General features: G+C 34.4%; 3 protein-coding genes across 3 annotated transcripts; 1 reads left to right on the forward strand and 2 right to left on the reverse strand.

The window, feature by feature from the left end:
* Positions 1-10,211: 10,211 nt before the first annotated feature.
* BDR25DRAFT_363856 (uncharacterized protein) lies at positions 10,212-11,624 on the forward strand (the record flags this gene model as incomplete). Its single annotated transcript, XM_033696801.1, has 8 exons — positions 10,212-10,322; positions 10,358-10,576; positions 10,621-10,716; positions 10,754-11,118; positions 11,162-11,221; positions 11,265-11,329; positions 11,368-11,416; positions 11,450-11,624. The coding sequence occupies 8 exons, from the start codon at positions 10,212-10,214 to the stop codon at positions 11,622-11,624; spliced, it is 1,140 nt and encodes a 379-aa protein (XP_033539444.1).
* Positions 11,625-12,154: 530 nt separating this feature from the next.
* Positions 12,155-13,279, reverse strand: BDR25DRAFT_274295 (uncharacterized protein). Its single transcript, XM_033687396.1, has 2 exons — positions 12,340-13,279; positions 12,155-12,249 (listed from the first exon to the last, which is right to left on the reverse strand). The coding sequence occupies exon 1, from the start codon at positions 13,109-13,111 to the stop codon at positions 12,359-12,361; it is 753 nt and encodes a 250-aa protein (XP_033539445.1). The 5' UTR covers positions 13,112-13,279; the 3' UTR covers positions 12,155-12,249; positions 12,340-12,358.
* A 428-nt stretch (positions 13,280-13,707) lies between these two features.
* Positions 13,708-15,195, reverse strand: BDR25DRAFT_338215 (uncharacterized protein; the record flags this gene model as incomplete). Its single annotated transcript, XM_033693266.1, has 3 exons — positions 13,708-14,507; positions 14,562-14,802; positions 14,884-15,195. The coding sequence occupies 3 exons, from the start codon at positions 15,193-15,195 to the stop codon at positions 13,708-13,710; spliced, it is 1,353 nt and encodes a 450-aa protein (XP_033539446.1).
* Positions 15,196-15,593: the final 398 nt, after the last annotated feature.

A 15,593-nucleotide genomic window follows, 5' to 3' on the forward strand; every position in this document is an offset into this window, starting at 1 on the left:
GACTATAATAACCTAGCTAGCTGTCCTACACAGCCTAAATAATGTTAGATAAAAGACGCTTAGCTCTACACTAAGTAAATTATGTAATAGGATAAATAAGAAATAGCTTTAGCTTTTAGATAAAAGCCTAGTAGAATGCATTATCTAATAAGCTTTGCAGGTTTACAGGCTTACAGGTTATGCAGGCTAGGTAAGCATGTAAACATGTAAGCATGTAAACATGTAAGCATGTAAACATGTAAGCATGTAGAACATGTAAACTCTATGTATATAGTCTTAATTACAACTATAGTTAGAAAGTTATAATTTCTATTTAGTTTTTACCTACTTAATAAACTAAAAAGCATTAAAACCTTTATAAAAAAGACATTGCTACCTTATATATCTTACACTATATATACCTCTATTCTTATTCTTATAGATTAGGTTTGCTAGCTCTCTATACAGCTGCTAGGTTAAACTACAACCTGCCTTCTTTATCCTACTAACCCTATACTCTGCTTAACAGACTTCACACCTAATCTAGCTAAGTTCTATCTCTCTTTTCTGCTAACATCACCTTAGGCTGTTGTACTCCTGAAAATACTATTTCATTAGAGTAAGGATTGTAACAGCCCCTACCACACTCTACCTATCTACATAATGCCTTAACAACAACACTAGATTAAATCTTCTAAAGAACGTTAGATACAGCTTGCTCTTTAGGCTTTTAAATAAGACTTAAAACTTTTCTTATAACGCGCTATAGCTATCTATAATATCTTTTACATAACACTAAGCAATTAATGCGCTAGACAGCCTTTAAAAGCAAAATGCTAGCCTAAATTAAGGAATCTAACTAAGCTTAAAAAAAAGTTGTTGTTAAGTACATACTTACGCTTATTACACACAGATTTCCCTTTAGGCTTGCAGCTATAGCTAATATAGCTAATTCCTTGCGCGCAGAGCGCAATCTAGGCTAGGTTAGCTTAAACTAGCCTAGTATGTAGGTTAAGCACTGCCCTAAGTTTATAATAAAGTTTAATTATAAGTATAATTATAAAAAAGCGCTTTATAAGAATCTAAAGGTTATCTAGAGCTAGTTTTGCCTAGTAGCTAACATAAAAGCTAAGTACAGTATCTAGGATAAAGACACATAACGTACCTAACAGGTTAGCCAGCTACACAGGTTAGCTAGCTACTTTTGCTAAGCCCCTACTAAAACCACTCTATTCTAGCGCAAAACAGCCTACTTTAGCCCTATATAAAGTAATACAACACAAGATATTATTTAAAGTCTACTTCTACTACTTTTTTACACATATGTAAGTTATGCCTAGTTTAATTACACTGCCTACATTACCTTTAACTTAGCTTACTTTCTTTAGCGCGCACTTATGTCTTTAGCTTTTTCTTATTACTACGCGCTTTACACTCTTTTAAAGTAGTTAAATAAGCTTTATTTTTAACTATTAAAGTCTTTTTTACTTAAATTTACTTGTTTTTATGTAATTTATATTACATAGTAGCTTTATTTACTACTTAAAGCTTTATAATCTTTTTTTACACTAATACTAGCTTATGTGTAATAATTACTACTCTTTTTAAAACTTTTTTAAAGGCCTTTACTATAGACATTAGTAAGCTATTTATATGCTTTTAAATTTTTACTTTTATAAGTATTAATTATAACTTAAATTTAAGAGTATTACTTAGAGTTTACAACTGCTAAAGCTTATTATTAATAAGTAATAGTAGTAATAAAGTATATAACTAGACATTAAGAGCTATTTTAACTTATTTTAGGTTAAATAGGACTAAACTAGCGCTTTAAAACCTTTTTTAGATATTACTAAAAGTAATTACTATATTATAAGTGTGTATAAAGCATAGTAGAAACTTAAGTTTTATAATATTGTCACAGTATCCTCCCCAGATCCCAGACATAACTGTATTAGACGCGTACTAGAGTATTATTAGTGCACGTCTAACATAAACACAACATAACATAGACATAAACTTAAGCATAAACTGCTTTAACACTAACTAAACTTAGAACAGGCTTAATTTATACCTAAAGCGCTTAGACTTTTAAGCTAAGTATTTAATTACTAATTTTTTTTAAACTTTTTTATTTCTTACATAACATCTTGTACTTACTATAATACTTTATGTAGTAATTAAACTAGACCTCTGTAAAGCTCTATAACCTTACTTATGTATAATTATAACATTATGTTATGTTAAAACTTTAGCTAAAAATAGCCTCTAAATCTAATTTAATAAGCTTAGTACTTGCATAACTTTAAGCTATTAAAGTAAGCTAAAAAGCTTTTTAAAAAGCACTTACTTTATAGAAAAGCTACTATGTTATAAGCTTTAAAGCTTTTTAAAAGAACTTTAAAAAACAGCTTTATGTTATTAAGTAGTCTATTTTTACCTTAACTTTTATTATAGTAGTAGAAACTAAGAACTTACTAGCCTTAAAGCTTACCTAGAAGTCTAGAGATAGCTTAACTCTCTCCTACCTAACACTGCTTATAACCTATAACTTTTCTAACTTAGTAATAAAATCTAACTAACTCCCTAATCCTTTACTGTTTAATAGAAAATAAAAAGACTTACCTTTCTTTTTATGTAAGCTTTAATATAAACTTAAAGAAAATATAGACTAATTCTCTTTTAAACACTTCTAGTTACTATATACCTACTTTTAACTTAACTATAATATAACAGCCTTAATTAACTTACTAATAAATAAAGATATTATTAACCTAGATTAATTTATAGTGTTCTTATAAGTAACTTATAAAGACCTAAATAAAAAGTTAATAGCTTTAAGTTACTTAAACACTTTATAATAAAAAAAAAGCTTTACTTTATACTTTACTAAGTTCTACTAACTTGCATCTAATATAGGCTTAAATAAGATAGGTTTAATTATAGCTTTATATAACTCTCTTTTAACTAAACTGCAGCGCGCTATAGTAGAAGAACCCCTTCTAAACAACCTTAACACGTATGTAAACCTAATTACTACTTATAATAATAACATAAGGTTTCTCCCTATATAAGCCCTAATATACCCCTAAACTAGCGTAGTTATAAATAAGAACTTTAATATAATAGAAATTAATTTAAATTATGCTTTAGTTAGTTCTAGAAAGTGTAAAGATTATAAAAAAAAAGTTAATACTTTAAGTATAGTAAGCATAGTTATATTTTTTAAAACTACTTTATTTCTTTTTCTTAAGTCTACGCAAGTAGCGCTGCTAGCACTTATTAAAGATTTTTACTATTTTAATTTTATTTTTATAAAGGCTTTAACTTATATTTAAGCTTTAATTTTTTTTACTACTCTTAACATAGCTGCAGCTATAGTAGTAAAAGCCTGTAAAAAGGCTTATCTTAGGGCTAAGTTACCCTCTAGGACTAATTTAACACTAAATTTTTGCTAACTTATAGGCTAAGTCCCTTACTAATAACTAGAAGTACTAAGTTAATATTTTTATATATTTATAATAAAAAACTATATTAGCCCTAATATAGGCTTTTATTAACTTAGAAGTAAATAGCATAGGTTACATTAATAGAAAACTAGCATGTAAACTAAATCTTTAATTAACACTACTTACTTAAATAATTTACTTAACTAGATTTAATAAAAAATAACTTAAAAAAGGTTCTATCTTTTATACTATAACTATTATAATTACTTACTAACACTATAAAAAGTAGATTAAGCTTTATGTAATAAACACAGGATATTATAACCTAATTTTAGGATAACTATAGCTATATTAGCATAAGGTTGCCTTTAATTACTAAGAGTAAGTCTTAAACTTTAACTCTTTTTAATGCTAAAATATATACTTACACTTACACTTAAATAATACCTAAGTAGCACTTAATATAAAAGGTTTTTAGACTTACTTTCTAATAACCTAGAGAAGAACTACCTAAGTAAGGCTAATAAGCTAGGCCTTTTACTAAAATAAGCTATATAAAATAATTTAATAACTACTTAAACCTAAAAAAAAGAAAGCTTTTAAAGAATCTTTACTTACTTAATTTAGACACAAACTAGGACTTAAACAGTAGATAGACATCTGCTATATAAAACCTGCCCTATTTATAACCCTAGCTTAATAACTAGATTATAAAATCTACATAGTTATAATTTCTAATATAGACTAAGCTTTAGCTTTCTAAAAACGCACTAACTTAAAGATAATAGTTTTTTAAAACTACTATAACCTGTTACATGTCTTTTTTTAAGATAAGTTTAATAAGCTTTTAATATAATGTTTATATAATTACTAAATAACTCTTAAGCCTAGTAAACAACCTAGTTATAGGCTACTATATAGAATGTTACTAAACAAATTAAAAGTGCTTTAAAAATACTTTAATAAGAACCTAAAAAAAGGTTTATTTAAGCTAGCTTTTTACTAGTAGTGTTACTTATACTATTTATAAAAAAACCTAAAAGTAGGCTTTAATTTTATGTTAACTACTAAAGACTAAATACTATTACTATTAAAAACTAATACTTAATTCTTTTTTTATAGGAAACTCTAAGCTAACTAAGTAAAGTAAAGTATTTTATAAAGTTAAATATTATTACTGCTTTTAATAAGCTAAAAATAGTAAAGAGTAATAAGTAGCTAACAGCGTTTTAGACCTAATATAGACTATTTAAGTACTTAGTAATGCCCTTTAGCTTAGCTAACACGCCTAGTACTTTTTAATATTTTATAAATAACTTGCTCTAACTCTACTTAGACATGTTCTGCACTATGTATATTAATAATATTCTAATCTATAGTAATAGCCTTTTAGAGCATAAACAGCATGTACGCCTAGTGCTAAAGGCTATAGAAGAAGCAGGTCTGTAACTTAATATAGACAAATATAAGTTTTACTAATTAAAGGTTACATATTTAGAATATGTAATCTTTATAGATAGCATCTAAATAGACCCTATTAAGGTTTAGACTGTGCTAGATTAGTAATACTTAAAAAACATAAAAAATGTTTAAGCTTTTATAAGATTTACTAACTTTTACTAATAATTTATTAATAACTTTTTATAGTAAGTAAGCTCTATAATTACACTTACTAAAAAAGAGATTTAATTTAACTTTAACTTAAATTACTAATAGTCTTTTAACTAGCTAAAAAAAAGCCTTTACTAAAGCTTTAATACTCTACTACTTTAACTCTAAACTACTAATACTTGTAGAAGCTAATGCCTTAGACTACATAGTAGCAGAAGTTTTTTTCTAGACTAAGCTAGATAAGACTATTAGGCCTATTACATACTTTTTAAAAAGAATAAGTCCTGCAGAAGGTAATTATAAGATTTATAATAAAAAATTACTTACTATAGTACACTGCTTTAAATAATAGCAACCTAAACTAGAAAGTGCAGCGCATTTAATATAGGTCCTATCTAACTATAAGAACTTATAGTACTTTGTAACTATAAAACAACTTAGCTACTAATAAGCTTATTAGTTTAAATACTTATTTTATTTTAATTTTAAAATTACTTATTATTCTAGATAAGATAGAGGGAAACTAGATGCTTTTATAAGGCAATTCTAAGACATTTTTACTTAGAAAGAAGTGTAAAAGGCTTAACACTAAACTTTACTTTAACTTAAGCTATTTTTAGACCTTAACCTAAATAAAATAAAATAATTAATTAATTAAATTATTACTAATAAGTATCTAAATAATAAATTTATTTAAAAAACTTTAGACCTGCTCTAAAACAGCGCTAGTTAGTTAAAAAAGGTAACACTAGCTAACTATAAAAACTAAAATAGTAAGCTATATTACTATAACTAACTTATAATTCTTAATTTTAACAAACTAAGAATTAAACTACTTTAAATTATACATAACTTGCCTGTTAAAGAACACCTAGGCAGAGAAAAGACTCTTAACCTACTACAGAGAGAGTACTACTAGCCCTGCATGTTCTATACTGTACACTAATACATATTATGTTGCTATACTTGCTGTAAAGTAAAAGCCTTTTAAAAAAGGTATAATAGCTTACTTAAACTGCTTTTAATTTCTAAACAAGCTTAAAAAAATATATTAATTAATTTTATTATAAACCTACCTTTATTTAAAGGGTATATAAATATTATAGTAGTTATTAATTACTTAACTTAGTATTAACACCTAATACTATGTTCCTCTATAACTGCCCCTAATATAGCCTAGTTATTCTACTAATATGTATAAGTTTACTATAGCCTGCCTAACATAATTATATTAGACAGAGGTACACAGTTTGCCTTAGCCTTCTAGAACAAACTCTATAAACAGCTTTAAATTATCTCTTATTTATCTATAGCTTTTTACCTAGAGACTAATAGCTAGACTAAGAATATAAATGCTGTAATAAAATAAGTCTTATAAGTGTACATAAACTACTAGTAAAATAACTAGGTAAAATAGTTAGCTATAGCATAGTTTAAAGCTAATAACATAACATCTAAATTAACATAAGTATCTTTATTTTTAGTAAACTATAGATACTACTTTTAAATAAGATTTAAACTACTTTTAAATACTCTCTAACTAACTTATTAATTTATATAAGTAATAAATGTAAATAGACTTATTAATAAAATCTAAAATATATTTAAATATATTTATAAAAAGCTTACATAGGCTTAAGCTTTTTAATAAGAGTACATAAACTAATTTTAAACCTCTGCCCCTATGTATGCAGCTAGCAAGAAGGTCTAGCTAGACGCTAGAAATATCTAAATAAACTAATAATTAAAGAAACTTAATTAGAAGAACTTTAGCTTCTTTATAGTAGCCTATATAGTTTTATTACATGCTTACTAATTAATCCTACCTAACAGCATAAAGATACACCCTGTGTTCTACATATTATTGCTGCGCTAAGTAGCCTTTAAATTTAACTATCTACCTAAATAGCTAAACCTGCTACCTAAACTTATTATTATAAATAATAAACTAAAATATGTTATAAAAGATGTTAAATAAATTTAGTTTAATAAAAAGAAATATATTTATAAATACCTTATAAAATAGACTAAATATAATAAACTATTGTAGAAACCTGTAGAAGCTTTATAAAAGAACTTTATAGTAACCTAATTCTACACTTAATACCTATCTAAACTAAACCTGTACCCTAATAAAAACAACTTAATGCTAGAACTACTAATGTAAAGGATTCCTTTCTTAATAAAAAGGGGAGTACTGTTACAGTATCCTCCCTAGATCCTAGACATAACTGTATTAGACATATACTAAAGTATTATTAGTGCATGTCTAACATAAATATAACATAACATAGACATAAACTTAAGCATAAACTGCTTTAACACTAACTAAACTTAAAATAAGCTTAATTTATACTTAAAGCGCTTAGACTTTTAAGCTAAGTATTTAATTACTAATTTTTTTCTAAACCTTTCTGTTCCTTACACAACGTCTTATACCTACTATAATACCTCACGTAGTAATTAAACTAGACCTCTGTAAAGCTCTATAACCTTACTCGTGCACAATCGTGACAAATATAAGTAATTTAGTTATATAACTATAAGATTTTTAGCTTAGTGCTTATATACTTTTTTTTAAAGACGTAAAACAACCTACATTAAAAGGCTATAAAAAGTATAATAAGTGTAAAAGTATATAAATAGTAATAATTTTATTTTTCTTATAGTACTGCTAAAAATTAAGTAAGTTATAGCTTTTATAGCTATTAATAATAAAAAGCTAATAAGCGCTTATAACCTTTTTTTTATATACTTATTAAAGTGCTTTAACTACTGTAGCCTAAGCTTATTTATTATCTAGCTGTTTTTAGAGACTATAATAACCTAGTTTTAAAGTAGATTTTTCTTTTTATACTAGGTAAAAAAGTAATAGTAGCTTTTAAAAATAATAAAAAGTAAAATAGCTTACTTTATTATGTTAATACTTTAGATAACTGTTGTCTACTTTTTATTACTTTACTATATTACCTTTAGCTGTTCTTATTTCTCTAAAGCTGTAACAACTGCTCTAGTTAATATTTAGCTTATTATAAAGCCTAACTTATTAAAGTTATATATGTCTTTATTCTAGATACTATACTTAGCTTTTATGTTAGCTACTAGGTAAAACTAGCCCTAAATAACCTCTAGATTCTTATAAAGCGCTTTTTTATAATTATACTTATAATTAAACTTTATTATAAACTTAGGGCAGTGCTTAACCTATATACTAGGCTAGTTTAAGCTAACCTAGCCTAGATTACGCTCTATACGCAAGGAATTAGCTATATTAGCTATAGCTGTAAGCCTAAGGAGAAATCTGTGTGTAATAAGCTTAAGTATATACTTAACAATAACTTTTTTTTAAGCTTAGTTAGATTTCTTAATTTAAGCTAGTATTTTACTTCTAAAGGCTGTCTAGCGCGTTAATTACTTAGTGTTATATAAAAGATATTATAGATAGCTGCAGCGTGTTATAAGAAGAGTTTTAAGTTTTATTTAAAAGCCTAAAAAGTAAGCTGTATCTAATGTTCTTTAGAAAATTTAATCTAGTGTTGTTGTTAAGGCATTATATAGATAGGTAGAGTGTAGTAGAGGCTTAGCAAAAGTGGCTAGCTAACCTGTGTAGCTAGCTAACCTGTTAGGTATGTTATAACTTTAATAAGTTAGGCTTTATAATAAGCTAGATATTAACTAGAGTAGTTATTACAGCTTTAGAAAGATAAGAACAGCTAAAGGTAATATAGTAAAGTAATAAGAAGTAAATAACAGTTATTTAGAGCATTAACATAATAAAGTAAGCTATTTTACTTTTTATTATCTTTAAAAGCTGCTATTACTTTTTTACTTAGTATAAAAAAAAGAATCTGCTTTAGAACTAGGTTATTATAGTTTCTAAAAATAGCTAAATAATAAATAAGCTTAGGCTATAGTAGTTAAAGCACTTTAATAAGCATATAAAAAAAAGTTATAAGTGCTTATTAGCTTTTTATTATTAATAGCTATAAAAGCTATAACTTACTTAATTTCTAGCAGTACTATAAAAAAAATAAGATTATTACTATTTATATGCCTTTACACTTATTACACTTTTTATAGCCTTTTAATGTAGGTTATTTTACCCTTTTAGAAAAAGTATATAAGTGCTAAGTGAAAAATCTTATACATAGCTAAATTACTTATATTATAAAACTTAAGTTCTTACTATGTTTTATACACACTTATAATGTAGTAATTACTTTTAGTAATATCTAAGAAGAGTTTTAAAGCGCTAGTTTAGTTTTATTTAACTTAAAATAAGTTAAAATAGCTTTTAACATCTAGTTATGTACTTTATTACTACTACTACTTATTAATAATAAGCTCTAGTAGTTATAAACCTTAAGTAATACTTTTAAATTTAAGTTATAATTAATGCTTATAAAAGTAAAAATTTAAAAGTATATAAATAGCTTACTAACATTTATAGTAAAAGACTTTAAAAAAGTTTTAAAAAAAGTAGTAATTATTACGCATAAGCTAGTGTTAGTGTAAAAGAAGATTATAAAGCTTTAAGCAGTAAATAAAGCTACTACATAACATAGATTACATAAAAAAAAGTAAATTTAAGTAAAAAAGACTTTAATAGTTAAGAATAGGGCTTATTTAACTACTTTAAAGAAGTTTAAAGCGCGTAGTAATAGAAAGAAGCTAAAGACATAAGTGTGCGCTAAAGAAAGTAAGCTAAGTTAAAGGCAATATAGGCAGTGTAATTAGACTAGGCATAACTTACATATGTGTAAGAAAGTAGTAGAAGTAGACTCTAAATAATATCTTGTGTTGTATTACTTTATACAAGGCTAAAGTGGGCTGTTTTGCGCTAGAATAGGGTGGTTTTAGTAGAGGCTTGGCAAAAGTGGCCGGCTAACCTGTGTGGCCGGCTAACCTGTTAGGTACGTTACACTTTTATTTTTCTTATTTATTTAAACTTCTAACTTTAGTTAACTTTTCTACTATTTACTATAGTTGTTTGTTAAAGTTTTATAGTAAAGGAAAGAAGTAAGAGAGGCAATTAGTAGACGTATATTAGATGCTGGCCTGTGCGCTAAGCGAGACGCCTGATTATGTCATCCAAGCTTCTGAAAAGGAAGGCTAATACCTGCTCGTTATAAACCTTGTAAATCAGGTTAAGTTGTTCTAGTCTACTCATCCATGTCTAAGCTAGGCAACAGCAACCTCACCATTGTCCTTACACATGTAGACGAACAGAGTGTGTGTATCGACCTAGACCCGACAGGTAATCCAGATTCCGGGCTTCCAACCGTGCATGATTAAGGTAACGAGTTATTGCCCGCGAGGCTATGACTTTAGGCGATCGGATGAATGTTATTCCGCGATATGAAGACGACTCATCGCTCCGTTCAAGAGGGGCCGTCAACTTGGAGGATAGCAGCAGGAGCAAGTTAACCTTTATCATCATTTGCACCACCTACATCAAGCCGATCCACCTCTCCTCTATCAAGCTGACCTACCTCGCCGCTGTCATCGAACACGTATATACACCGAACCACTTCACCGTCACCATCTGACGCGTCTCACCCATGCCGAACCGCCTCACCAGCACCGTCGCAGCCATTCCGAACAATTCAGTCACGTTGTACTACATTCCCAACTACATTCCAGGGCAAGCGGAGCCCTTTTCATAATCAACACCGTTGTTACCCATCACAAACATGGCCTATCTCTGCTTTTAGCAAGCAGATTTCGATCCCCTAAGGGGGGGAATCGTTTGGATCTTCGTGGCTGAGCCGGTAGCTGTGCGATTGGCCCCAAGAGGAAATGAAGCGTACTGGCTCAAACGGGATTCAATTGTCTCTACTTTGCTCAGAGTCAACAACCCACTCCCTCTTCCATGGAGGTTGAAAAAACCAACGGTGATGATCGGTTGTTGGAGCATTGGCTGCTGGTGGCCTACCATGCTGCTGAATTACATGTGCTACAATAAAAGTAGCCTGAGTACCGTGCCGCAGGACAACCCTGCTGTGCCGCGTGCGAACAGCTCCAATCCAGACCAATCGCCAAACGACCACATCTGTGTTAAGCCCATAGTAATCCAACGGTACCGTGCCGCAGGACAACCCTGCTGTGCCGCGTGCGAACAGCTCCAATCCAGACCAATCGCCAAACGACCACATCTGTGTTAAGCCCATAGTAATCCAACGGTACCGTGCCGCAGGACAACCCTGCTGTGCCGCGTGCGAACAGCTCCAATCCAGACCAATCGCCAAACGACCACATCTGTGTTAAGCCCATAGTAATCCAACGGTACCGTGCCGCAGGACAACCCTGCTGTGCCGCGTGCGAACAGCTCCAATCCAGACCAATCGCCAAACGACCACATCTGTGTTAAGCCCATAGTAATCCAACGCCCATGGCTGCCTGCTGGCCAGCCTTGAATACGCGCCGCCAATCCAGCCGTTCCTTGTGCATTTTGCGGGAAGATTAGATGCCGGAATGGAGCCCGCATCTGCCCGACCTGACAGAAACAATACTCTAACCCCACTCTTTTCAAATATAAATGACTGCTCAGACGCCCGAGACAGGAAAAGAAGACACAACTTCTAAACACATCGTTCGGTCTTCAAATTAACCGATCTTTCAGTACAAGAGCTCTCCCCATCGCGCCGTAAGTTTTATCAGAGTTTAGTAGCAGATCTTTGAACTAACCCAAGCCCTCTGAAGGACATTATCCACTAAGTAGTTAACATGAGCGGCACTGGACCACCTAACCCCGTTCCGCCACGCTACATGGATTGTTGGCATTGCAAGCAGCCGCAACACAGCTCTGCTTATACGTGCACCAACTGCAATCGACGCCCTTTTCAGGCTTGCGACCAGGCTGGCTGCAGCTCCTCAGCTCCTGCACACTAAACTCGCACCCTGGCTTCTTAAAGCCATCTGCCAGCTCTTTACTATGGCAATTCTCTGTACGGTCTCCTTCCCGTATCGGAGTGTGCTATTTACTCATGCCTATTCTGACAGAAGGCTATATAGGCAGGGTGAATGACGGGTTGACATGGGGCTGGTGATGGGACATTGTCTTAGAAGTCGATGTTTTCTGCAAATTGAACACCACTCTCATTTTGTTTCATAATCCTATCCCGCGTTTAGGGTCACGCGTATGTGTATGTATGTAATGGAAGCTCTCTAGTCAATCAAAAATTGAGTTCGCCAAACTACTATCAGAGTACTACCAGGTGTTAGTGTGCTTTGTACATCAAGAGGATAGAGAGTGTGAGGAAGGACATAAGAGACTATCCTTCTAAAGAACACAACTCACCCAGTAAGTCGCCAGCACTCTACGCATCGAGGAGCTCTATGAGGCGTCTAACCTTCGGGACATCCTCGAACTGGGCGTCAAATTCTTGCCGAGAACGGTTCACAAACTGAAACTCTGGAGGCAAAAAGCCCGCGCCCTCCCAGTCGTATGCCCCAATGACTTCCAACGTTCCATCCTCAAACATCATATTGTGAGGGCCAACGTCCCAGTTGCAAAAGACATACCGGTCGGTATCGGAAGGCTTTGGAATCCAAGTCGGTCTATTATCGTGGTATCGCACCCAAGGTGGCGGGACAAGCTTCCCATCGAGCCCCATCGTCTTCGATCTTAGCTCCTCGAACTCGGGGAGCACCACGTTTATGATGTAGCTTTCAGCGTTGGTCCATGCCTTTTCTTCGCAGAGGGTACATTCTCCGGTGTCGACATGCTTCTCTCCGTCTGGCATCCGGCATTCCTCCCTAACACGCGACCCAGGGATGCCACTCCAAAGCTCCGTCTCAACGAAAGCAAGCCCGTTCTTGTCTAGACCGCTGTCTATGAGTTTAGGCACCTTGATCTTTGTTTTAGAGAGCAGTTTGAGTGCGGAAGCTTCGATCTGAAGGAGTTCCTTGACGAAGGGATCGATAATCCATTCTCCACGCAGGTTCTTTTGTCGCCTCTCGGGTGGAACCTCACGTTTGATAAAAGTGGTAGGAGTCCAACTGTAGATCCTGATCGCTGTGCTGTAGACTTCTTTCTCGTCTAGCCTTACTAATGAAGCTGGTGCTGCCATGTTTGTCGTAGAACGGGATTTACAAGCAGGCAAGTGTATGTTTGAAAGATATCAGTAAATTTTTGTAAAGAAATAGGAGGTGCAGCCCGCCGCTGCTTTATAGAGAACGGCAGCCCTGCTCATCCGATTTCGTGTGCAGGTTAGCGCACAAACCGGCGCAAGTGAGACGAAACCTAGGCAAGTTGAAACAACCTGCCAGCGTTCCGTTAGGCGCGGGCGAATAGGCGGTGTCAATAGGTTAGGTAAGCAATAGTATTTCGGGGCTAAACGACGCGCACGGGCGGATGCAGGTGTAAATACAAGACGTAGCTCAAAGAGCTGAGATGAGACAGAAGCGGCCAGGACTTTGGGCACACCCAGGCCTCGTAACCGTCGCTACAACGTTCTCCTAATGATGCCTAAGGCTCTCAGACAGCCACAACATACTCGAATGAAAATTTACCAATTCAGAGGGGCAACAGCGCGTCAGGGTGGAGCACCTCGCATCGCTGATGCAGCTCTTCTCCGACAGAAGTTTCTGTCTTCCACAATAAGTTCAGGATCTTCAGCAATCAAACGATGTATTCAGACCTCAGATATCTATCTACAAGTTCAAATCATGACTCCGTACTACATTCGCTAGCTTCCAAATCCTCGAACGCCATCTGTTGCATCTTTTCATTCAATTCGGCCTGTTCGCGATCGATCCTTGCCTTTATCGCGCCCCACTCCGCCCTATACGCCGCCAATTGCTTCATTTTCTTTCCAACGAACTTATCAAGCTCCGACTCTGAGATAGGGGCGAGCTCACCGGTGTTAGGGTAGATATCGCAAATAGCCTTCCAGGCTGAGTTGTCGGCAGCTGTGAAACAGTCATATATCAATTCGTGGAACCAGAACTTGCCGTCGCTCATAGACTTCCGCATAAGGTCAGAAAGTCTATCCTGAAGTCCAAGCTGCGGCGTAACCTTGTTTCTTTCGCTCTCCTCCCGTTTAAGCTCGTCGAGAAAAATTTCTAGGCATGCGTTGTATCGATGAAATTCAGAACCGTTGGGTGCTGCCCAGAAGATTGGATTCTTTATTAGAAGCCATCGTGGCGCCGAGCAAAACATCTGGTACGGCGCCGCGTATGCCCACTCCCAGTCTATCACCGCGATTATCTTAAGTTCTCTTGCGTTGTTGACAATCATGTTCCCGTAGCGAAAATCATCGCATATTAGTCTGAAGCCGGTCCGATTATACTCGTCAGCGAGAAAGCGTGGAATGATGGCCTTAACCTGATGGCGGAAGCTGTATTTAGCCCGAGCATCATCAGCGCTGTCGACTGAGCTGGGCTGCTCGCATAATTGTTCCATATCTTGCTTAGCGACGTAGTCGAAGTATCCTCTCGCGGATGGAAATGTTGTCGAGCGATTGTCTTATTAGATTTAGGTTATCAAGTAAATGAGCCGGATACTGGATTTTACAATACCTCCAACTTTAACTCCTCCATGTGCCTCTATTTCTTGCATCTTAAGCGTTGGCGGCCCTAAGTCCGAGTGGATACTTTGATCGTCCCTGATAGATAGAGACCCAACATTAGGAAACTCTAACTTTGAAAGTTCGAGATAGAAACCCGCTATCTGGCGATACACAGTGCGCAGGTCTCGTTCGCTAATATCGGATCTTAGTATCCGTTCCTTAGGCCCTTCTCGCCAAAGATGACCGAGGGACTCGCCGCCCGGAATGTAATCCATCATGATAAAGGGCCCTAACCCTAGAGCATTGTCTTTTGACAGTCCTCAAGCATGAACCTTGGGCACCGGGATCTTTGTTTTTTCCCTGACCAAGCACATCACTGCGACTTCTCGACGTAGCTTCTCGTCCCCGTCCATAACTCTTCCAGGCACGGCAAATCGTACTAGCCATTCCACGCTGTCTTTGAAGCGTACGCGGCAGCTCCAATTGAAGGAACCACAGTGATCTTCAACAATCTCGCTTGGGTGGCCACTGCGGAAAGAAGAGATCCAGTTGGCAATAGTCGGGCCTCGTTGCGCTCGGAATTTGCTGAACCACTCGTCGCACAGCGTGTCATGTGCAAGCTCTGCTCGTTCGTCCCATTCCATACTGAGAGAAGTGTTCAAAAGATATTTTGACGGTGATAAGGGCTAACGCTCCTTATATGCCGGTTGAGGCTCGTACCCCTTCCACTCCTTCGACGCTGAGGCCATCTTTCCGCGGCCAGGGACGAAGCCTCTATTCATGCGACGACCCACTAATGCCTGTTAGAAGACAGGGAGGGGTTTGGGGGAAGAAGGGGAAGTTCAGAGGATGCAACAATGGAGGCTGGGCCGGAAGAACGTCGGCACTCCTCGTCGGCTCAAGACATCCGCCGAACACCAGTGTTCTATGCCAAGAACGTTGCACGTGCGCTCAGATTGGCGAGCAGAGGCCTTTTAAAGGGTTGACAAAAATAGCAATTATTAGCGCTCCTAATCTAAGTCCGTCTAAGCGTATTTGCTAA

Source organism: Lindgomyces ingoldianus (assembly GCF_010093535.1).
Source record: "Lindgomyces ingoldianus strain ATCC 200398 unplaced genomic scaffold BDR25scaffold_83, whole genome shotgun sequence".
NCBI lineage: Eukaryota > Fungi > Ascomycota > Dothideomycetes > Pleosporales > Lindgomycetaceae > Lindgomyces > Lindgomyces ingoldianus.